Source organism: Equus quagga, chromosome 1 (genome assembly GCF_021613505.1).
Source record: "Equus quagga isolate Etosha38 chromosome 1, UCLA_HA_Equagga_1.0, whole genome shotgun sequence".
In the NCBI taxonomy this organism is placed as follows: Eukaryota; Metazoa; Chordata; class Mammalia; order Perissodactyla; family Equidae; genus Equus; species Equus quagga.
The window spans coordinates 62509617-62533167 of NC_060267.1; the positions used below are offsets into that span (position 1 = coordinate 62509617).

The 23551-nt window shown below is 52.7% G+C and overlaps 1 protein-coding gene across 2 annotated transcripts in view; it reads left to right on the forward strand.

Annotated features, from left to right (window-relative positions):
- Positions 1-23551, forward strand: part of TMOD1 (tropomodulin 1) — an 81689-nt gene that overhangs the window by 13330 nt on the left and 44808 nt on the right. For both annotated transcript variants that reach the window (XM_046657615.1, XM_046657529.1), the window contains one exon: positions 7651-7819. In XM_046657615.1, the coding sequence (XP_046513571.1) occupies positions 7700-7819 (120 nt within the window). In that variant the 5' untranslated portion in view covers positions 7651-7699. Of the gene's footprint in view, positions 1-7650; positions 7820-23551 lie in introns of those variants that run through there.

Genomic DNA, 23551 nt, shown 5'->3' on the forward strand with positions numbered 1-23551 from the left:
GTCCCACGGGGTTGCTGCCCTCCTGCAGCCCAGCCAGGGGGCCAAGGGGTGTGGGAGCCACGGACTCCTCCCCGGGCAGGGAAGCGCACTCTCACAGGGCTGCTCCCAAGGCTGGGGGAAGAGAGAGGCCATGGGACCCCATTAAGGAGGCTGGGGGACCGTGAAGGGGCTGTGCTCCGAGGACTTAGGAGGACTTCTGAGGGTGTGGAGGTGGGAGAGGCACTTCAGGCTGAGGAAACAGCTTGAGCACAGCCCAGAGACGGAAATTTCAGGGGTGGTGGGGGACGAGTGGTCTGGAACTGCTGGAGGGGGAAGGCCTGTGGTGGAATGAGAAGCTAGGGAGGCACAGAGGCCACCAGGTCTCCGAGGGCCTCCCCCCAGGCTGCGGAGTCTGCTGTCTGTCTGGCATCATGGGGCTGTGGGAGGTTCTTCGGCTCAGAAGCAGCGTCAGAAGTGGTTTTCACAAAGATCATTTGGAGTCTGAGTTGAGTGGGGATAAGAAGGTGGGAGAACGGAGGCTGGGAGACGGGTTGGGAGGCTGATGTGAAAAGAGATTTTAAAAAGGCAAGACCTTTTTAAAGGGAGAGTAGGGACAGACACAAAGGATGTTGAAGAGATGGGAGTCTGGTCACAAAAGGACAAATACAGTATGATCCACTAGCTGAGGTCCCCGGGGCTGTGAGACTCAGAGACAGAAAGCAGAAGGGCGGCTGCCAGAGGCGGGACGTGGGGATGGGAGTTAGTGCTCAGCCGGTCCGGAGTTTCAGTTGGGGAAGACGAGCAAGTCCTGGAGATAGCTGGTGGTGGTGGATGCCCAGCAATGTGAATGTACTTAATGCCATTGAACTGGACACTTAAACAGGTTAAAATGGTAAATTTTATGTTATGAGTATTTTACCAAAATTTTTTGAAAACTATAACGTTCAAAAAATTAAATAAAAGAGAAAGAGAGAGAGGACTGACAGGTGTGACGGACCAGAGCTGGGCAGGGTGGTAGAGGGAGAGCTCAGGATGGCCCCGCGAGTCTGGCCTGCGTGCTGACGGGCAGCGGAGGCGCAGTCGCCCGAGTGAGGAGTTGGCGGTGGTGGTGAAGGGGCCCACGCATGGGGTTGGGCGTGTTCAGCCTGAGGGACCCCAGGAGATGTGCCCACAGGGAGCCTGGGCTGCAGGGAGACCATTGGAGAGTCCTCAGCTGTAACATACCCCACTTGGGAGAAGAGGAGAATCCCCAGGGGGAGCGTGAGAAGAGGACAGAGCCTGGGAGAAGAGGTGGGCCCAGAAGAATAGCCATCAAGGAGACTCAGAAGGAGGGGCCGGAAAGGAAGGAGGGCAGCCAGAGCCTGAGCTCTCACTCTTGTTGAGCTGCAAGGAGCAGGGCCTCATTCAAGGTGAGGGAGCGTGGGGCGAGGGGTGGGCCTCGCAAGGACTGTGGGGGGATAGGGGCCTCATTGAATGCAACATGAGCCAGAGCCATCCAGGCCTGAGGGGACGGGGACACGGTGTCCGCCATCTCCCTCACAGCCCCGTGAAGTCCCCATCCTCTGAGGACTCTGGCTCGCCCTAACATCTCTTCCCTCATGGCCTCAGCTTCCACCTGCTCCTCATGGTCACCTCTCTTCACCCCAGCTTCCCCTGCCACTTGCCTCATTGTCCCTTATGTCCCAGTCCAGTGCTGCCATGGGTTGAATTGTATCCCCCCAAAAGGTGTACCTGTGAATGTGACTTTATTTGGAAAGAGGGTCTTTGCAGATGATCAAGTTAAGACAAGGTCATAGGGCAGGCCCTATCCAGTATGACTGGTGTCCTTATATAAAGGGGACCTTTGGACACAGACATGTACAGAATGGGAAGGCTGCCAGCTCACAGCTTGGAACCCCTGAGCTCCCAGAGTGGAGACAGGGGCCTGGAACAGATTTTCCCATAGAGCCCTAGGAAGGAGCCATCCCTGCTGACACTAGACTTTGGGCTTCTAGCCTCCTGAACTGAGACAATAAATTCCTGTGGTTTAAGCCCCTCAGTTTGCGGCACTTTGTTAGGGCAGCCCCAGGAAATTAGTACTAGCCATGAAATAAAGGAACTCATTCGCCCATCATCTTTTTGTTTTTTCCCAAGCGCCTCATAGGTCATCGAATAGCCAATCAGTTGGCTGCCCTTGAGCCAGGCAGCCACTTTGTCCAATCAGCTGAAGGGGTTGTCACATGATGTAAAGCATGGCTGTCCCCAGAGGTGCCCCTTGAAGGAGGGCAGGGGGGAGACAGCTCTCTAGGGAGGAAAGGGGGACATCTCAGGCATTCTGTGTCCCTAAAGCCAAGGGAAGAGGTGCAGGCTTCACTGATGAGGCATCATGGCCTAAAATCCCTTTAGCCAAAGAGAAGGACAAAGACGGGGTGGGGTGAGGAATCAGCTTTGTTCATAAATCAGCATCTCTTCGCCGTGATCAAGACGTTCCCTGTGGCTGCCATAAGGAGATGGCAGAACTGGAAAATATTCCTTTGAGCTGTGACTCACCTCCTCCTGACCTCGGGGGGGTACAGTCATAAATTAAGATGCCGCCCGGCCCCTCCTCCCTGAGTGTCCCCGGGGGCGGGGGGCGGATGCTGGAGAAGCCATTAGCAGAAGTGGAGGGACCCACTTCCTGTGAAAGATTTAAAAGCACATTTGGTCCTCCAGGAGCTTCCCCGGCTCGGAGCTTTCATTTCTGACGTTTCCTGATGGATGGCCTCAGCCCTTGACCCTTTCATTTTTGGACCCACTGTCCAACCTGCCTACTTTTACTTCCTGACACGGCTTGTAAATCCTGTTTTTCATATTGAGCCGCGGCTGAAGGCTCCTGCTGCTGAGGAGCAGGGAGGCCGGACATGCTCTTGGTGTAATATACACACCAGATTTGGGAGAATTAGGGTTTTAAACGTGTTTTAAATTTATTGAGCTGCCCTTTTATTTTTCTACCAACTCTTACTCAGGACCCAGTTTATAAAGCAGGTGACAGAGGTGCAGCCATGCTGGGAGTCCGGGCGGCTTCCTCACCCCTCCCTGCCTGTCACTCCCCTCTTGGGGTCCCGGCCCTCCCAGACCTGGTCTGATCTTTCCATTTTAAAGATGGGAAAACAGAGGATCTAAGAAGAAAAGGGGCCTGCCCAAAGTTCTAAAGACACTAGACCCAAACCCGAATGTGCCCATTCCCTGCCAGCAGCTTCAGCAGGCAGAGGGGACATGAAGACAAATAAGACATGGGTCCTTATCTGAGGGAAGTTCAGTCTGACGACAGTGTCTGGGGAGCGGCAAGGGGAGAGGCTGCGACCACAGCAGCAGCCTCACACTCGTGGCTCCCGTCTGTGGAGCCTGTGTGGACCACGCCCCAGCCCAGGCTGTCACCTCAGCTGCTTGTCACCACTTCATCCTCGAAACACCCTTTGGGGCGAGTCCCGTGACCCTCTCACTGTACAGAAGGAGAAACCCCGTCCAGTGATTCTCAACTTTCTCTTTTCGCGGCTGAATCCTTCCTTCAAAGGAAGTCTTCCACGGAAGCTCAAATAAACCAGCAAAACCAGGGGGAGCTCCTCACCTAGCCTCTCGTCCTGAAGCCCCTGCAGGGGCCCCCAGGAGCTGTCCAGAGCCTGAGATCTCCCCTGGGCACGGTTTAAAGACCAGCCCTGTGATCCACTTCTCAGATGTCTCCAGGAGGGCTGGGTCACCAGCAGAATTCCCTGGCCCACTTGTGCTCGTTGCACAGGTGAGAGGATGGAGGCCTGGAGGAGCGGAGGCGCTCGGCAAGCCTCACCTGGGGAGTGACCGCCACAGCCCACGCTCCAACCGGAGTCTTAAGACTCTCAGGCCTGTGTCCATGTGTGACGCCTCTTTTATTAAGAAACGGAGGCCTTTTATGAACAGTTACACAATACCATCTCTTCCACGCGGTACTTGAAGGCCGGGCTTGCAGGGGCCCTGTTAACGCACGGTTTTCATCCTCCTCCCACCCCGTGCCCCCACCTCCAGTCCCCGCAGGTCGCCCCATGGGAGGAGAATCTTGCTGGAGGGAAACCATCCTGGGAGCCAAGTGGCTGAGTGCGGCTTGGAGCTGACAGCTTCATAGTTTACCTTAGGAGTTCTCCGTTCCTCTCAGCTTATTTAATGTAATGCCTCATCACCCCATAATATTCACAGGACACTTGACATTAAAAAGGGCCTTTTAAATCCCTGAAATAGGACTTTTTAATTCAACAGCACCTTGCAGTGTGTAATTGGTACAGTGCCTTTCCTGGGCGTGCTAAGAGGGAGACTTCTTTAGGGAATTTAATGACTGCCCCCTCAGGGTGGCAGCTCTGGAGGTGGCCTGCCACCCCAGCCCCATCCCTGCTGCAGCAGGCCCCATAGCTGCCACCTGCCTCTCTCTTCTTGCTCCTTTTTCCCAAGCCGGCTCTGACATGGATGCCTCTCTCCCTGGCTCCCTCATCCTGGCTCGTCCTTTCTCCCATAAATAAGTTACGTGGCAAAGACAACAAGCATGGGAAGCTCCCAGGGGCCTGAGACTGTCCCAGCTGGTCCCGTCCCTGTGTCCCTTCCTGTGTGGTTCTGAGCGGCTCCCTCATGTGACCCAGAGGTGAATCTGAGGCTGTGTGTCCCAGACTTATTTCATGAGGTTCCAATTCCAGGAGCACTTTCTCAGAGACATGGTTTTATGGTCAAAAGGACTGAAAACTTCTGCTTGTAACCTGCCCCTCTTGGAAACATTCAGTGTGTGGAAGCATGCCGACATTTTTGAGGAGGCCTGGAGCCCAGAGGCCTGTGACTCAAAACCGAGTGAGCACCAACAGCGTGTTTTGCAGCCCACATAAGAGAGGCTGGTTCAGAGGTGGTCCTGGAGTCTCTGCGAGTTGCTTCTGGAAGCTTCTGAGCCCTTCGATCGGGTCCCTCTTGGCCCCAGGATGAGACCAAAGATCCTCTCCTGGCTCCACTCAGGAAAAGCCAAATTCGGCTGTCCTCTGAGGGCTTCAGGAAAGTTTTTTGGTCTATCCCGGAGCATTGTCAGCTGGTGTGCTTCTTTGGAAGTAAATAGAAATGAATCAAAGAGGGGCCTGTTTGTGGTCTGGACGTTGCATTCTCGGGGTCTGGTCAGAGGAAGGTGTGAGGCCAAGCTGAGCTGTTCTTAGAGGAAAGGATGGCACCACGGCTTTCTGTATTTGGAAAGCAAGTCCCTTCTTATCAAGCCAGCTGTCACGTGCTGGATTTCTCCACAGACGTGCCCACACATGCACAAACTTACATTAAGAACGCTCAGCTCAGTTTTCTGAAATGCAGGCTTTTGCTGTTAGCTAAGTGAACTTGGCTTTAGCTTCTTTTTAATTGTTTTAGTTGTTTTTAATTAACAACCAATTCCAGCTTTTTGATTGATTAGTTGGTTATCTCTTCCCAGTTTTCATTTTTCTCTATTCTGGAAGATTCCATCTGTCACTTCACAGATGAGCCATGGTTTTGTTTGTTTGCATGGGGGTCTAAAAAGGCAAAACGCTGTGCAGAAGGTGACACCAATTGTATTCAGGGGCCGCCGTGACAATGTGCCACAAACAGAACGGCTTTCACAGCAGAAAGGTGTTGCCCCTACATTCTGGAGGCTGGAAGTCCAAGATGAGGTGTCGGCAGCGTTGCTTCCTTCTGAGGCCGTGAGGATCTGTTCCAGGCCTCTCCCCCGGCTCTTGGTGGTTTGCTGGCAATCTTTGGGGTTCCTTGGCTTGTAAAAGCATCCCACCATCTCTGCCTTCATCTTCACGTGGTGTACTTCCTGTGGGTGTGTCTGTCCAAATTTCCCCTTTTCCTAAGGACACCGGTCATGTTGCATTAGGAGCCCACCCCCCTCCAGTGTGACCTCACGTATACTTAACCAATTATGCCTGCAAAGACCCTATTTCCAAGTAATGTCACATTCGCTCTTACAATGTGGTGCCAGGGGTTAGAACTTCAACATAAGACTTTGGGAGGGGGGACGGAATTCTACGTGTAACACCAGTTCAGTGTGCAGTGCCACGTTCCATCCGCACCATCTAAGGAAGCCCTCCACTGCTGCCTCACCTTTTAGCCCGCCAGCTTCAGAAAGGAGGGCGGACGGCTAACTCACGTAGGTTGAAGGACAGGTGGGAACAGACTCAAATACGGAGATGCTGGAGCTTCTGCAGCAAGCTGACATTTTCTAAGAGGAAAGGGGCCCAGCCTCTCCTCAAGGCTTTCTGTCTAGACCAACCAAGGCAGGCAGAGGACTGGAGTTGGGTTCATTTCAGCACGAAACTTCCTGCTGTGTGTACAGTCCTGAGTTGGGCCCTGGGGAGAGCAGGAGGAAGTAAACCAGGCCCTGCCCATGGGGAAGCCATGGAGACAGACACGTGAGCTGCGTGGAGCGGTGTGGACCCAGTGCTATGGTCGTGATGACCTTTGCTGAGTGAGGGGACACTGAGGCTTCACAGGAGGTGACATGAGCCGGGCTCGTCATGTTATCAGATGGATCCGGCCAAGCTGGAAGGCAGAAGGGCGTAAGGCCCTGTCGTGTCTCCCAGGCTGCATGAGAGGCAGTGAGGTGTGAGGCGAAGCAGCTGGGGTCCGAACAGGGGTCCTGAGTCAAGCCCTAGGCCGTCCCTCAGTTTCTTCATTGAGAAAATAGTTTTAGTTGAACGACTCAACTTACAGGGTGTGGTGTCAGGATCAGATGAGTTCAGAGATGTGAGAATGTCATGGTTATGGGAAGTAGCAGACACGGGACCCAAACACAGGGCCTCCGTGTCATCTGTGACATGGGAAATGAGCAGTAGCCTTCTCTAGCCAAGGAGAGCAGCCTGGGCGGTGGCAGACCTGGACCCACCGGGCCAGCCGGCTCCCTCAGGCGGGAGAGGAGGGTCTGGACGAGGCAGCCTGCTCTGGCCGTGACAGGAGCTGATCCTGTGAAAGAGGCGCTGGGATACAATGGCCAGAGCCAGTGCACTCAGAGCGCCAGCAGACCTGGGTGCCAGCGGCCACTTCCTGGCCATGTGGTTTGCTCGAGTCACTCAACCCCCCCAAGCTCAGCGTCCTCATTGGCAAAATGGGGCTAACAGCAAACACCTGCCCCAGGGCTTGAATTAGGAAACCCGTGTGAGGCGCTTCACCTGGGGCTGGGCAGCGGGTGGTGAAAGTCAGCCAGTGCTGGGGGCTGCTTTGTGTGAGGATGGAAGGCGACGTTGTAGGGAGGGGCCTGCGGGCAGCACGGGCTCCGTTAACCGTTGGTGCTCCCCCTCTTCTCAGGTCAGCCTGGGCAGGCTTTCCAGCATTCGTGTTTTCCTTCCGGGTATGGGTGAAGGGCACAGGGTGGTACAGAAAATTATTTAAACTACTTCAAGAATAAAATAGGTTCAGGCCCTCATAAGCCGTTTATAACCACCTATTACTCGTGCTTAATGGCCGTGCCAACACCGCCCATCACATTCATTAACTCGCCTGCCCTCGGGACTTCACCTTGCGCAGTTTTATTAGAGAATTAGTCCAACGTAGTGCAGTGTTCCGCTACAGTAATTAGTATCCAGACCACTTATAAAACGTGCTCGGGCCACCGTGGGAGTGGCAGCATCTATTTGCTCTGAGAGAGCAAATCCGAGAAGGGTCTTTCTAAGATTTTTCTCTTTCTGGTAGGTCAGAGATCAGTACAGAAACTCAGAAGACAAAGGCAGGTTCTTCTACGATGTCGTACCGACGAGAACTAGAGAAATACCGCGACCTGGATGAAGACGAGATCCTCGGAGCCCTAAGCGAGGAAGAGCTCAGGACCCTGGAAAATGAGCTGGATGAGTTGGACCCTGACGTGAGTAGGCACTACAGGCGAGCACGCTGTCACAGTGCAGGCAGCACCATCGCCACCTGGGGGAGGGGCAGGTGCCGACTTCGGAAGCTACCCCTTCCTCTTTCCTTTTTTGGCAATGACATTGGCATAACATTGCCTTTGGAGGGGGGTGTGTGTGTGTGTCTGTGTGTATATGTGTGTGTGTGTTGTATTAGTCAGGGTTCTCTAGAGAAACAATAGGATATATATACATATAAAAAGAGATTTGTTATAAGGAGTTGGCTCACATGATCATAGAGGCCAACAAGCCCCGAGATCTGCAGTGGGCAAGCTGGACCCAGCAGAGCTGGTAGTGTCGTTCAAGCCTGAGTCCAAAGAAAGAGAGCCAATGGTGTAGTCTCGGTCGCCCAGGCTGGCAGCCTCAAGACCCAGGAAGAGCCGATGTTTCAATATGAGTCCAAAGGCAGGAGGAAAACCAATGTCCGAGCTCAAGCAGTCAGGCAGAAGGAAATTCGCTCCTGCTGGTGGGAGGTCAGCTTTTTCTGCTCTATTCAGACCTTCAACTGATCGGATGGGGCCCACCCTCCTCAGGGGAGGCAATCTGCTTTAGTCAGTCTATCAATTCAAATGTTGTTCTCGTCTAGAAACACCCTCACAGACACACCCAGAATGATGTTTAACCAAATGTCTAGGCACCCGTGGCCCTGTCAAGTTAACATACGGTATTAACCATCACAACACTCTTTGTCAACTTGGCACCCATACAGATCTCCTTAAACCACACTTATCTCCCTGTAAAGACAATAACAAGGTCATAATTCTGCTAACATGACACAACTACCCCATGTACCACCTTCCAGAAGAGGAGGCAGAGTCCTTGAGCGATGTTCACTCTTCTCCTTGATATCCCGTAACTTAAGGACTACAAGGTAAAATTAACAATAAATACTATGATATAAAATCAATATATCTTATGTTACATGATAGGAGAATAGGAGAAGAAAACAAAGATATTTGCTTAATACACACATACACACAAACATATTCACAACAAAATAAGGGGGAAATACTCTGCGACAGTTACAGTCCTTGTTTCTCTGACTGGTCCCATGGCCATAGTGATATTTACATCTACCCAGTCTGTATTCCCTTTGCCCCCAGCAGCATCTCAGCTGGTTGTGGTGTTTTCCCAGGTAGGACGAGCTACACCTTTGTTCTGGAAGGGCCTGGGCCACTGAGTCAGTAGTCCTGCTGGACTGGGTTCTTGTAGTTTTCCATTGACATTAATCGCAGGGCACGGTGACACTGAGAAAGCCCTGAGGACTCTCTTATATTGCAGACACACGCCTTCTCACCTCCACTGCGCAGCAACAGTCCAGTTTCCCCTTGGTAATCAGGATCAATCACCCCACTCAGGACAGAAGTACCTTCTCTGCCCATTGATTCAGAGGCATGAGGAGCCCAAAGTGGCCGGGTGGCAGTCTTAACTTCCAGTCCAATGGAATCATTGCTATGTCTCCTGGTGGAAGCATTCCTTCCTCTGGAACTAAGACCTCTAGGCCAGCAGAGCATAAGGTAACAGGAACAGGAAGTGAACATTTTGCCCGTGGGTCATGACGGGTAATAGTGGGTGGTGCCACTCCCACTTCCACCCTTGAATCCTGGAACTGTGAGTCCTGGCTATGGGGGAAGCAGCACCGTCTACTGGACACTGGTTCAGAGCAGACACAGCCCCCTCGAGAACGTGCCCCAGCCCTGCAGGGAATCGCCCACTCCACCCTGCCAGCTGCTTCAGAGGGTGGCCAATGTGTCATGGAATGAATTAACTGAGAAATAAAGGACCAGAAGGATCCCTTTCACCTGTTTGATGTTTTTATCATTGCATCTCCTAGTTGGCACGTTTAATAAGTGTGTTTAATGCTCAGAATTTGCCTCTGCAGTCAGGACCACAGCATCAAGAGGCAGGAGGCTCCCTGGTCACGTCTGTGGTTGGCCAGCCACTCTGGAGCCGTTAGCAGGGCTGAGGGCGGGACTCCTGGGTCCTACTAGACGGGGCCTTCATCCTATATCTATATCCCAGGTACCCAGGTCAATGCCCAGCACAGAGAAGGTAGGTAATGAATGTCAGTGAATTCAGTGAATTTTCCATTTGATATATTATTTAATTAAAAATGGAACATTTCACACTTTTTTTTTGACCTATCGTTGCTCAACTCTAGTTTAACAGTCATCCGTAAAGAAAGGAACATAGCTCTACCATTTCGCTAGCCTTTGAGTGATTGTAGCTCATGCAGAGGGAGAGGAGGTTAGCAGGAAAAAATGCAGGACTAGAGGTCAGAGGTCCAGTTCAGCCTTGGCCCTGTCCCTTCCACTCCATGTGACCCTGGGCCAGTTGCTGTCCTTCCCTAGGTCATGAAATGATGGCATTGGTTGGTCCCTTTCAGGGCTGAGCTTCCATGAGCTTATAACCCGATCTTATCTCCAGATGCAATTAAATGGCTTCTTTCTAGATAACCCAGAATCCTCGACTGGGGTCCCAGGTCCTAGGCCCCATAGAATGACAAATCCCTCCAGCAGTGTGTCCTCCTCTTGCTGTTCACCACTGCCCCCTGCCCCCGCAATGAGGCTGCTCAGGTGGATGAGAAGGCAGCGCTGGTGGGAGGACCTTGGGTTGCTCCCCGGTAGCCTGGGTTTCAGTAAAAATAAGTGACATAGGCAAGAAACGATCAAGCTCCCAGCCTTTCGCTGCAACATTATCCTGTTCTAATTCTAGCCTGGATCACTGTCGCGCAGAATTACAAGAACAAACAGCTTTAAAGAGTGAGAACAACAGGGGCATGTAGCTACTTCTAGTCAATCCCACAGACATGCTCCGTTCCCTGCCAGCACAGGCCCTGCGCTGCCACCAACAGGGCAGCCTGCTGGCACTCTGCCCGCCAGATGCTGGGTCCGAGGGGCAGCAGGCCTGACCGACTCCTTCCTAAAGGGGCCGACAGGAGCGCAGGGACAGGGTGAATCCTTACTGGTGGCAGGCTTCCCAGAGCAGGTGAGAGTGGAACTGGGCCCTGAGGTTTTCTAAGCCAAGAATAAAAACAAAGGATTCTTGGCCGAATGGAGGCCATCAGCAAAGTCTCGTGCCTGGAAGGTAACTGGGGCCGGGACATCGTGTGGTGTCTGTGCAGGGTTAGAGGAGCTGGAAAGGGGTTTGGAGCAGATAATGGGGACAGGCGGGGGGCAAGGCGGGCTGAAGAGTTCGGACTTTTCTCAGTAGGTCCAGGGGCCCTCGACGTGCAGTGACTCGGGGGGCTTGCCGACTGAGGACAGATGGCCGGGAGGAGGTTCCGGGGAGCCAGTGAGAGGTAGAAGGGGCTCACACAGGAGCCCGTCATCCTGCCCGGCCAGGGGTGGGAGAGTTCCTTCCCAAAGATGAGGAAGGGCCCCGGGCCTCTCCGCAGCCCTTCTGCCATAGTGCACATACTGCACAGTCTCCCGTTCCCAGGGCAGAGAGGCGCAGACCCCCGGGGCCCCGCCGGGCCCGCTGCCTCTGGCCTTTGGGCTGTTGAGCTGCTCTGAGCTGCCAGGTGGGAATGAATTTAAATTAGGCTGTGGCTGCAAATTGGGTGGGTGGTGACAGGTCAGAGCCAAGCATCTGACCCGGGAGTGGGGAGGGGCTGATGGCGGAGCCCTGTCGGAACCCAGGGTGGGAGCTTGTTTCATTTCTAAATGGGCAAAGAGCTCCCACAGCGCCCCCACCGCAGCTGTCAGGGCACTTGGCCCAGCAGCAGATTCCCAGGGCCCCTGCACCTCTCACCCGGCAGCACCCCAGAGCCCTGCTCACAGGTGATTAAGGAGAAGGTGCGCTTGTGTCCGCGGAGGGATGGAGAAGCAGGGAGCTGACTGACTTGCGCAGCCTCACGGGAGCAGGTGCAGAGACTCAGATCTCAAACAGGCTCCAACGTGTGTGCGCCTCCCACTCTGGCAGGACGAGGTGGACGTGCGTTTGGACTGGGGAGCAAGGTGGGCAATCCGAGACCTGGGATTCTTGTTCCATTGTGGTTTCAAAATGGACATTTTCAAAGACTCCTTTCTCTCTAAGTTCAAGGAAAAGAAAAGAGAAATCAGAGAGAGGATAGGAGATAACGGAGGCCAGTGGGGTTTTTGTCCCCGCCACACAATTGGCCCCTTCACTGAGATGTCTCTGTTACCTGATTTGCAAGTCATACGAAGGTTTTGAAAGGGCCTGGTGGGCCTCCCTTCTTTCTAAGAGCACAAACATTCCAGCTCGAATTCACCCGCCCTTGGCCCGTGTTCTGAAATCCCAGCGCAGGGAGAGGCCAAGGTATGCACACCGTGACAGGGTGGCCGGGAGGGGACACAGAGACCCGCCGGTGTCCAACTCTCCCCCTTCCAGAGCCCAAACTGCACCCAGCGTGGGGAAGGCACTTGCTCTAGGTCACACGTCCAAACAGAGCCAGGCCAGAACTCGGGTCCCCTGCTCCCTCTGTCATACTCTGCACGCCTCCTTTTGTAATTTTTGTTTAACAAGCTCTCATACGCCATTTTCTATGTGTAGACACTGTTTTAAGCACTTTGAAAATATTAATTCCTTCACCCCTCATCATAATCCTGTGAGGCAGGCCCTGTTATCACCCCCATTATACAGATGACAACCGGGAGGTCAAGTAACTTGTCCCAGGTCCCACAACGAGGCAGTGGCAGAGCCGGGACCTGGTTCTAAGAGGTCCCGTCCTAGCCACGTGGCTCTGAGGCTTCACTGGCGTCTTCAGGAAGGTGGTGGGAGCCACAGGTGTGCCCTGCTTTGTGCACAGTCATCCTCCTGTCCTCCTGGAAACAGCTGTGGCGCAGCAGTCCTTGTTCGGTCCTCGCTCTGCTCCCGACTGAGGCTGCTGCCTGTCCCTCCTTGGAATCCAGTTTCTGTCTGTAAAGTGGACGCAGTCAGCCCAGATGCCCTCGGATACCCCCCACCAGCACTACGCATCCATGATTTTAGGAGCAGTTCCTGGCGGCCTTGTCACCTGAATGCAGCTGTCCCTCTCGGGGGCTCACCTTTCCAGTGAGGCAGCTGTTGAGCCCCGTGTCATGTGACCCGGGACAGCAGGAGAGTGGAAAGGCAGCTCTGTCTGCAGCACAAGAGTCCAAACTTGTGCACATTAAAAAGAAAAGTCCCCGGAACTGTCTCTCTCTCCCTCTGCGGCCTGGAAAACTCGAGCTTATCATGAGGTTGCTGGCCTTGGCCTCCCGCGGGAGAGGAATGCTCCCTGTGCTAAAAGTATCCACTGTTGACTGACTCCCGAGAAGAGCTGCCCTTCTCGTCTCTGGAGTTAAGTGGATGCTGCTCTGAAGCTGAGCCAATTCCTGCGTTCAGACGGCTTTTGTACAGGCGGTGGGGACAATGGGCAACGTCCGAGACGTCTGAGAATGATGCGTCCCCTGCGGCCTGCGCAGGGGACCGTGTACAAGTTCTTGTAGGATCAGTAGAGGGTTAACATTGCCCGGGTGGGCCACGGGCACAGCCCTGCTGGAGTGTCTCGTTTAGTCCTCCGAGAGCGTTGGTTATCAGCCCTGTTTCATTCTTTTTTATTTTTTTACTTTTTTTTGAGGAAGATGAACCCTGAGCTAACTACTGCCAATCCTCCTCTTTTTGCTGGGGAAGACTGGCCCTGAGCTAACATCCATGCCCATCTTCCTCTACTTTATATGTGAGACGCCTACCACAGCATGGCTTGCCAAACGGTGCCATGTCTGCACCTGGGATCCAAACCGGTGAACCCCAGGCCACCAAAGTGGAACGTGTGCACTTAACCACTGCGCCACCGGGCGAGCCCCTCAGCCCCATTTTAAAAATGGGAAACTGAGGTTGAGAGAAAAGAAGTAACCAGCCCAGGACGCAGGCCGGGTGGTGCCGGGATTCCAGCCAAACAGTCGTGAGCCGGGAGCCTGCTGTTAGCTGTCACCTCCTGGGAGCCTGTGTGTGACGGGGCCTGGCAGGGAAGTCAGAGTACCGAGTGGGAATACCCAGCAAATTGATCTTTCCAATTTGGTTTCCTTTGAAGTTATGTTATTTTCACCATAAATACTAACCTTAAAAAGAAAGAAGCCACCAACACAACTGAACCTCTAAATGTCACTTATTAATGAGGCTTTGGGGAAAAGGAAGAATATTTTTTTAAATGTCTCAGTAAAAGGACCAAAATATTTGCGGGAGAGAAGATGGTAGAAATAATCCCAACCTTATAAAGAAATTGGGGCCAAAGAGTTGATTTTGAAGTCTGATCGTGGGAATGTGTCACCTTATAACCACAGAAACAACGATGGGAAACCACAGGCCCCCTGCACGGCCTGCGGTCGTCATCATCATCATCATCATCTTACCCCCTCCTCAGGTCTTCCTGCATGCCAGGCGCCATGCCGTGCTCTGTGGGCAGCGTCTCATACAATCTCCACAGGCCCCTATGGGTCCGATCCCCACAGGCCAGGGTTAAAGCTGTTCCAAGGAAAGGAGACGGGTCCCCAGAGTCACACAGCTAGTAGGTGATGGACAAAATCCAGGCAGACCTGCCCCTCTTGGCCCAGAATGTGTCAAGAGTTCTGACAACAAGGAGCCATGACCTGCAGGAAGAAACGATGGAGGAGAAAACCTGGAACTGTGGGATCTCAGAGCTGGAAGGACCCTGAGCCGCGGTGAAACCCCCCCCACCCCTGGCCCCTGTGCGTACAGACTTGGCGTGGGCGGAGAAATCCTGATTGACGGGTCCCCGCGCGTGTTGTTCCAACGCTTTGAGGTAAGTATTGTTACCACCACTTTAGTGGTGAAAAATCAAAACAACAAAAACTCTGAAGCCCGGAAAAGGGAAAGGACTTGTTCAGGGTCACACAGCAAGTCAGCCGCAGACCCAGGACGAGAACCTGGGACTTGCTGTCACACGGCATGGCTTCCCACCAGACTCCACAGAATCGTCAGACCCTCCCTACTCACACCCCAGATGGTGTGCTGCAAGCAGGAGGCCGCCAGGTTCGGTCCACGGGGCGTGGTTCTCCTGTAACACAAACCGGCAGATTCGCAAGCCCGGGACAGAAGTAAACAGTTGAAATGGAAAGAAATAAATCTCTGCTCTAAAAATAGGCCCGCATCCTTAGAAACACTGCCGGTCCGCGCAGAGCCGAGGGTGGGCCTGGGGGGCGAGGGCGAGGGCGGCCAGGTGTCAGGGTGTCCCCACCCCACCCCATGAGCCCCTCCCCACACCCCTCCCCAGCCTCCCCAGAATGCCCTCTTTCAGCTCGGCCCCTCCTCCCTGCCCCTGCTTGCCGCTTCCCTGGAGACCTGGACCCAGCGCCCTCCACTCCTCGAGTCAGAGCCTCCCAGTCTTCGAGGCCCAGCCGCCCCCGCTCCGTGGGCCGCCTTCCTGACCCTCCCCCCAGCCCCCCGCTCGGCGCCGCCCCACTGAGGACGCTGAGCAGTTTCCTTTTCGATTCTGACATTTTTAATAGGAAACATGGTAAACATATAGCAGAGGTCAGAATATGCCTATGTTCCCATCATCCAGATTTAACAAAGGGAAAAATTTTGCCTTATTTGATCCAGATCGCCCTTAAAAAGAAAAACAAATCGCTATAGATAAAGTTTAAACCCTGCCTTCCCACCCCCCAGCTTCTTCCCCGTCTCTCCCCTTCTAGAGCTCGCTCTCTACTCTGGAGGCAGCGGCCGTGCACCCAGTGTCAGGCGGTAACCTCGATGAAGGAGGGAGGTGGGCTGGTTTCTCGAGGCCCAGAGCCATCCCGGTGCATCTTTTCCTTTCCCACTCTCGAAAGAGATGTCACATGAGAAAGGTCTTATTTACCACTTAACCCTCCAGGAAGAAAAGCAAGCACAGAGCCAATGATGAATAGTGGCTGTTTCTTGACCTCTGTGTGACAGTAGGGAGTGGTGGGGACTGAGGCAAGCAAGAGAGTTTGTGTTTGTTTGACTAAAGGGCACTTGCTGTTCAGCTCTACCAATTGTTGCCACTGTGAAAGTGCAGGCCCAACGCTGCCACCTCACCTAACATTTTAAGAGATGCTGGAAATCTGAATTTTTTTTTTTTTTTGAGGAAGATTAGCCCTGAGCTAACACCTGCTGCCACTCCTCTCTTTTTGCTGAGGAAGACTGGCCCTGAGCTAGCATCCATGCCCATCTTCCTCTACTTTATATGTGGGACTCCTACCACAGCATGGCTTGACAAGCAGTGCATAGGTCTGCACCAGGATTTGAACTGGTGAGCCCCAGGCCACCGAAGCAGAAAGTGTGAAATTAACCGCTGTACCACCAGGCGGGACCCTGGAAATATGAATTTTTATGTGCATTTCTATGTCCCTATTTTAAAACGTTGGTGGCTCATTCAAACACAACAGACCAAACAAACCACGTTGGACATTTGATGAGACTGTCGGCCTCCCAGTTTGCAACCCCAGCCTGTCCATATGACAGGCTTTTGTTTCTGGGTGTGTGTATATATATATGTATACACACATATGTGTAAATATAATTAGATATATGAAAAGCACCTTGCCCAGTGCCTGGCACACAGCAGGTGCTTAATAAATGTTTGTTGAACTTGAATATATGATGTGCCCGCTAATATCTAGGCTTCTTGAGCCACGTTGTATGGCCACAGATATAGGGCAGCCAGGTACAATTGTACAAGTTGTGCACAGCACAACTCCAGGAGCCACTGTTCACATAAACCAGAGAGCAAATAATGCCCTTGGAGTTGTGCAGTGCACACTTACACAATCAGATGCAGCTGCCCTGACAGAGTGTCCCCATAATGCAGTGTCTGTTCAGTTGAATGGAAGTGAACAATTATGCCCTATGGTGACAAAACTGAAATCAATAAAGTGCTTCTATATGGAGTTCATAGCTTTATTCTGAGGTTTCACGCTAAAAGGGCTTTTGACCTTCATTTTGCAGAAAGGGGCTCCAAAGTAAGAAAGCACCAGTGCCCTCCATGTGGCCCCACAGCCCTGGGATGAGAACCCAGGTCATCAGTTAGGATGCACCTTGGCAGCAAATGGTAGAAACTCAAAACAACATGCCTTAAGCCGTGGTTTGTTCATCCCTCAAGTAAAAGTCCCGAGGTGGCAATCTAGGGCTGCTGTGGAGCTCAGCTCCCCAGCCTTCCCAGAGTCCCAGAGTCCATGCAGTTCATCTTCCTGCCATCCCTGGGCTGTAGCCCTCATCTTCCTGGTCCAAGGTGGTGGCCGTGATAGCTGCATCAGAATAGAGGGAGGGGAAAAAAAGAAAAGGTGAAAAGCCCTTATTCAAGTGCCTTTAAGCACTTGAATATTTAAGTGCCTTATTTAAGTGCCGGAAGTTGCCCCTGGACGCTTCTCCTGTCATTGACTGGGGCTTAATTACCCTGGCTCAAACTAGCTGCAAGGGAGGCTGGGAAATGCCGTCTTTTGTCTGAGTGGCCATGTGCTCAGCTGAAAGAGTGGAGTGCTTTTCACACTCCAGAACGGGAGACATGACAGTGGGGACAATTTGAAGTTGGTCACCATGGGTTTGCCAGTTTGATGGCCTGATGTTGTGCTCTGCTGAAAGCCCTGAGGGGGAGGGAGAGAAGTAGGTAGGAATTTTACCAAGCCCAGGCCCCCAAAGGAAACATTACAGAGGTCTTACTCTGGGACATTTCTCAAAACCCCTGTCAGGGGACCCCAGTCCCATCGTGGGCACCCCAACTCTGGCACCTTTCCTAATGTGTCCCCTCTCCAAACCTTCTGGGGGCAGCAGTTGGCTGGCCCAGCAAACAGCCTGGGGTAGCAGGTGTGACGTTGACCTGAAGGGTGTGCCAGTCTTGCCATCCTTTTCCCAGCTGGAGCACCAGTGCTGGGATTCTGGACAGTTCAGAGCACATTTTCTTAGTGCCCAGTCCTTGACCCTGGGGACTCAGAGGCAACTGAGAAACATCCCAGCTGGCTCCTGAGGGGCACTCAGTCTCCTCGGGGAGAGAGAGATGGCATAAATATGCTCCAAGACAAATTAGGATGAGCATTATCTAAGAAGTGGCAAGGTGCCCAGGGGAGTTTGGCAAGAGAGCCGCCAGGTCAGTGGGGGGAGCACTGAGAAGGCTGGACGGGGTGCCCAGGGGAAGGGCTTTGAAAGATGGATGCCAGAGAGAGGAGGGAGGGCATTCCAGGCGGAGGGCACGGCCGAGCACGGCCCGGCAGTGTGAGGGCAGGGCGCCGGTGTGGAATGTGAGTAGCCTGGAGTGGCTGGAACATGGCATACTTGAAGATGGGAAGAGGATCAGGAGGCTGGAGTAGGTTGGGGTCAAACCAGGCAGAGCTCTGCCTGCCTGGCTGAGGAATTTGGTCCTGATGCTGTGGGTCGGTGGAGGGCTATGCTGCTGTGAGTGTGTTGTCAGTGCGTGATAGCAAGGTCTCTCTGGCTGATGGGAGGAGAAGGGAGTGAGGTGGAGAGCCCGAGGCAGGCAGGCCAGCCAGGAGGCTGCTCCGAGGGTCCCAGCAAGAGGCACAATGGCTTGAATGAGGGGGGCGCCCATGGGACGGAGACGTTTCAGAACCCTGCAGCTTCAGACTCGCCCAGACTCCTCCCCCAGCCGGCCGTGCCCCTGGTTCTGCTGTGGCCTTGTCTGTGCTGCACCTTTCGTCCCCTGGAACACCCCTCACCTCCCCCTTCACCTGCTGTTTCCTGCCTGGTCCCCTGGGACACACTCAGCCCGGTGCCTACCTCCTCCAAGAAGCCAGGGCTAAGGAAGCTGCTCACACTTGAGCGTGCGTCTCCCATCCAGCTGTGAGCCCCAGGGGAGCACTATCACACATTGATGGTCTCAGGATGCCCAGCACCTGGCACAGCAGGAAACACAGAGCACTCGCCCGCGTGTGAGGCGGGAAAGGAGGATTAGGACTCCAGGAGGGGAAGGCTTGGCCCACCTCGTGCCGTGAACGCCAGAGAGAAAGGGTGCCGTTGTGAGCAGAAGGTCCCACCACAATTACTGTCAGGGGCCGCATGCCAGCACTCATGCGCTATAAGCCGACTAGGGAAGTAGCAGCCGTCGGGTTTTGCCAATCCTACAGCGAGGCCAGGGCGGCCGAGCAGAGGCCTGGATGTTCCTGGAGAGAGAGAAGAGAGGATTCCAAGAGGGCATGTGCTGGGCTGGGGGGAGGTTTGGAGGGAGAGGGGCTCTTAGAGGTTTGGGCCCTGCTTGTCCCTTCTGTGACGGGCATGAGTGGGGTTGCGCCCTCTGCCCCGGCCACACTCTCAGGTTAAGGCCACACCCAGGTGACAAGAAAGCTCTGTTGAAGCCCCGCTGGGTGATTCCTGGTGGGATCCGGAAGCTGGTGGTCCGGAATGCAGAGGCAGAGCTCTATGTATGGACGGGCCCTAAGGGACTTGGGGCTGCGCTTTACACGGGGGAAACAGACCTGGCGGAGAACTCGAAAGTACCCTCAAGGCCACGTGGAAAACATTTTTGGGGGGTCAAATACCTTGTAAAAGGTAAAAGGGTGACTGACTGGCTTATAAAACGTTCGGCCTGGCTGATGTGGAGGAAGGAGGGAGGGGGGTGGGTGTCTGGGGCGTGAGAGGGAGAGGAGCCCGCGGAGTTCTGAGAAGTGAAGCCTCCTGGGTTTCACTCTTACCCCAGAAGGTAACTCCACGCCTCTGGGCCTCAGTTTCTCCACCTTTAAACTGAGGCTAGTCTGAGAGGGAGGTCGGCTCCAGCCTTCTAAAGCCGGGAGAGGAAAGCCGGCTCTCGGATGCTGCCACATCTGGTTTCCAGCATCTGTTCCTGGAGGAAGGCGGTCGGGGGGATGGGAAGTTTTCCATGGCTTGGAAGTCAAGAGTCCCGGCTGTGGGTCCAGCGTGTGACCTCAGCCCAGGCCCCCCACCTGGCCCTCAGCTCCCCCAATTTCCAACAAAGAGGCTGTCCTCCATGGCCTGTCCTCTTCTAAGGAGCTGTGTGTGGTTCAGTCACAGAACAGGAACCAGGACTCCTGGAGCCCAGGCCTAGGGGCACGTTTCATCCCTTTGCTCTTAGGCAGAGCTGATTTATTTGAGAAAAGTGATAAAATTGCTTGCTGTTTGTCATTGTGAAGAATCAGGTTAAGGGACGTTTTAGATATGATTAGCCACCAGTCTGGAGACAGTGCTGCCCATCCGTGAGCGCGCTAGTTACGCACAGTGTCATCCGGACATGAGCTCAGGCTTCCTGGCCATGTGGCTAACAAGCTGTGTCACTTTGGGCAAGTGACTTCAGTTTTCTATGCCTCAGTTTCCCCAACTGAAAATGAAAGAATTGGTCCAGAGGGTCTTTTAGGGCTTTGCAGCTATGAGCTGCCAGGAGTCTACGATCCTTTTTTTAATTTTTTTTAATTGCTTGTTTTCTCCCCAAATGCCCCCAGTACATAGTTGTATATTTTAGTTGTGGGTTCTTATAGTTGTGGCATGTGGGATGCTGCCTCAGCATGGCCTGATGAGCGGTGCCATGTCTGTGCCCAGGATCCAAACCGGCGAAACCCTGGGCTGCCAAAGCGGAGCGCACGAACTTAACCAGTCGGCCATGGGGCCGGCCCTATGATCCTTTTAATACATTGTGTGTGTGTGTGTCATGTCTGTGTGTGCGTGTGTGCATGTGTTTTGCCTGTGTGTGCACGTGTCGTGTATCTGTGCACATCGGAACAAGCCTCAATGGTTCTGGCCGGGACGTGGCCCTGACTATCTACAGCCAGTGGTGCAGATACTTGACATTTGGCTCTGCTGGCACCTGTCTGCAGGGTGTTAGAGTTCCTAGCAGCATTGCTGAGGATCTGTCGAAGTTTCCAGTGTCCTTGGGACAACTGGACTCCAGAATGTGGACCATTAGACTGAGATGTTAACCTGTCAAGCTGCACACCCAAGTTTTAATTTTACAACGTTTAAAGGGAAGTCACCGTTTAAAAAACCACAAGTTGGGAACTACAGAAAGAGATTGCCTCATTTTTTGCCTTACTATTTCCAAGAATGTATTAAACTTTTAATTGTGTTTTCAAAATTTAAAAAACTCCTAAATTAGAAACCCACATAGAGACCTCTTTTTTCCTCCAGCCCAGAGCTTGATATAGGCAAGACAGTCGGGAAATATTTGTGGAACAAAGAAAAGAATGTCCTGTTTTTCTCTACCTGGAATTTTAGTCTGACGGGAACCTTATAGATCAGAAGGGGAAAATGGCAGCCGGAGGGCTGGGCCTGGCCTGCAGATGTGTATTATTTGGCCTGAACATTGTTTTTAAAATGTTTGGATCATGTGTCACTATTTAAAAATCAAGAGATTTCTCATGAAGATGAGCAGATCTAATGATGCCGCCCACATTCTTAGCCGGCAGTAATTCGCTGGAGCCAGGGAGTGGGGAGGCATGGAAAGCTCCCGCGTGCCACAGTCCCACCACTCCTGAGTAATAACAGCTGTAATTTTAGGCTGAGATCAGAGAGCGTCTAGAAATTCCCCCTCCGTAAATCCAACACTAGCTTTCCTGTGGGGAGAGGACGAGGCGCTCACCCAGGCTTAGTCAGCGCCCTCCTCACACGAGTAAATTTCCAATGGTAAGCGAGGACCTGAAGACACGCTCAGAGGCCTGCCTCCCAAAGCGGCGCTCACCCACCGCCAGCCTGTCTTTGGAGTGAAGAGGGACGTGTGACGCATGCCTGTGAATGCAGAGCCCCTAACGCAGAGCTGGTGTCTGTCCGGGAGGAGCCACACAGAAGCTTCCCCTGGAGCTAAGGGTTAAGAAAGCACTCGCGCAGCTCCTTTACCCTGTGCCGACTTTACGGGTAGCAGGGTGAGACTTAAATTCCGTAAAGGCTGCATGGTCCCCATTACCCACAGGCGCGTGGAGTGTGCAGCCTCTCCGGGCAGAGCAGAGCTAGTTGCGGACTATTCTTTGCTGTTCAGTAAAGTAGACGCCCCTTCAGGCTCTTGATTAAACTTCGAGCTGGAACAATACCTCACTGTGCGCACGCTGTGGTTGAGACTGTCCTCTCACCGTGCCCTGCCTCCCCCATTTACCTCCCACCTCCCGGCTGCTCCAAGTTAGAGAGCTCTTTGTGGGGTCCTGGCCCCACCTCCTAGCACACTGCCTGCACACGTAATACTCACTCCATGCATGCTTGTTGAGTGAATAAGGAGTAAAGGAATGAAAGATGCATTTCTCCACACATGTGTTAGCCAAATACTCCCCTGGTCAGAGCCGACAACAGAGTGGTTGTGGGAATTCTTTTCCTCGCCTATTGGACAGCCTGGCTCTGAGAGTCCGTTTTGGGTTCCAAGAGTCATGAGAGATCCGAGACAGTATTTTCTTACCCGCCTGCCCTCTCCACGCCTACTTTACATAGTAAGGCACATCGCATGGTAACACAGGACACCGTTTTAAATTTGGCCAGCTCTAGCCTGGCCAACCTCAGTGTCACTGTCGGCCACGGGCACACAAAGAGTCTTCTGATCTCAGCAGTCCACGATCATTTAGTTTAGTTATTGCCTTAGCCATTTATAAAATTTTTCCTTAGATAACATATGCCATTTTTTAATAACAGCTTTTTAAAGATATAATTCACGTACCATAAAATTCACCCATTTAAAGTGAATAATATGGGGCCGGCCCTGTGGCCGAGTGGTTTAGTTCACACGCTCTGCTTCAGTGGCCCAGGGTTTCACCGGTTCGGATCCTGGGCGTGGACATGGCACCGCCCATCAGGCCATGCTGAGGCGGCGTCCCACATGCCACAACTGGAAGGACCCACAACTAAAATATCCAACTATGTACTGGGGGCTTTGGGGAGAAAAAAGAAATGAAGATTGGCAACAGTCATTAGCTCAGGTGCCAATCTTTAAAAAATAAATAAAGTGAATAATACAGTTTTTTTTAGTATATTCACAGAGTTATACAACCATCATCACAATCAATTTTGGAACATTTTCATCATCTCAAAAGAGAAACCTGTATCCATTAGCTGTCACTCACTCCCCAACATCCCCAGTACCAGGCAACCACTAATCTACTTTCCGTCCCTGTGCATTTGACTATTCTGGACATTTCCTGTAAATGGAATCAGACACTGTAGTCCTTTGTGACTGGCTTCTTTCACTTAGCGTGATGTGTTCAAGGTTTCATCTATGTTGTAGCACACGTCAGCAGTTCATTTCTTTTTATTGCCAAGTAGTGTTCTGTTGTATGGATACACCACATTTTATTTATCCATTCATCATTTCATGGATATTTGAGTGGTTTCCACTTTTTGGCTACCATGAATAATTCTACTATGAACGTTCATGCATACGCTTTTGTGTGGACATATGCTTTCATTTCTCTTGAGCATACACCTAGGAGTGGAATCGCGGCATCGTGTGATAACTCTTTGCTTAAGCTTTTGAGAAATTGCCAGACTGTTTTCCAAAGGGGCCGCACATTTTACATTCCCATCTGCAGTGGATGAAAGTTCCAATTTCTCCACGTTCTCGCTGACGCTTGTTATCATCTGTCTTTTCTATCGTAGCCGTCCTAGCGAGTGCGCAGCAGCATCTCATTCCAGGGTTTGATTTACGTTTCCCTGATGGCTAATGATGTTGAGCATCTTTTCACATGTGGATTGGATGTTTTCATGTCTTCTTTGGAGAAATGTCTATTCAGATCCTTTGCCCATTTTTAAATTGGGTTATTTGTCTTGTATTTTGAGTTTTAAGAGGTCTCTATGTCTTCTGC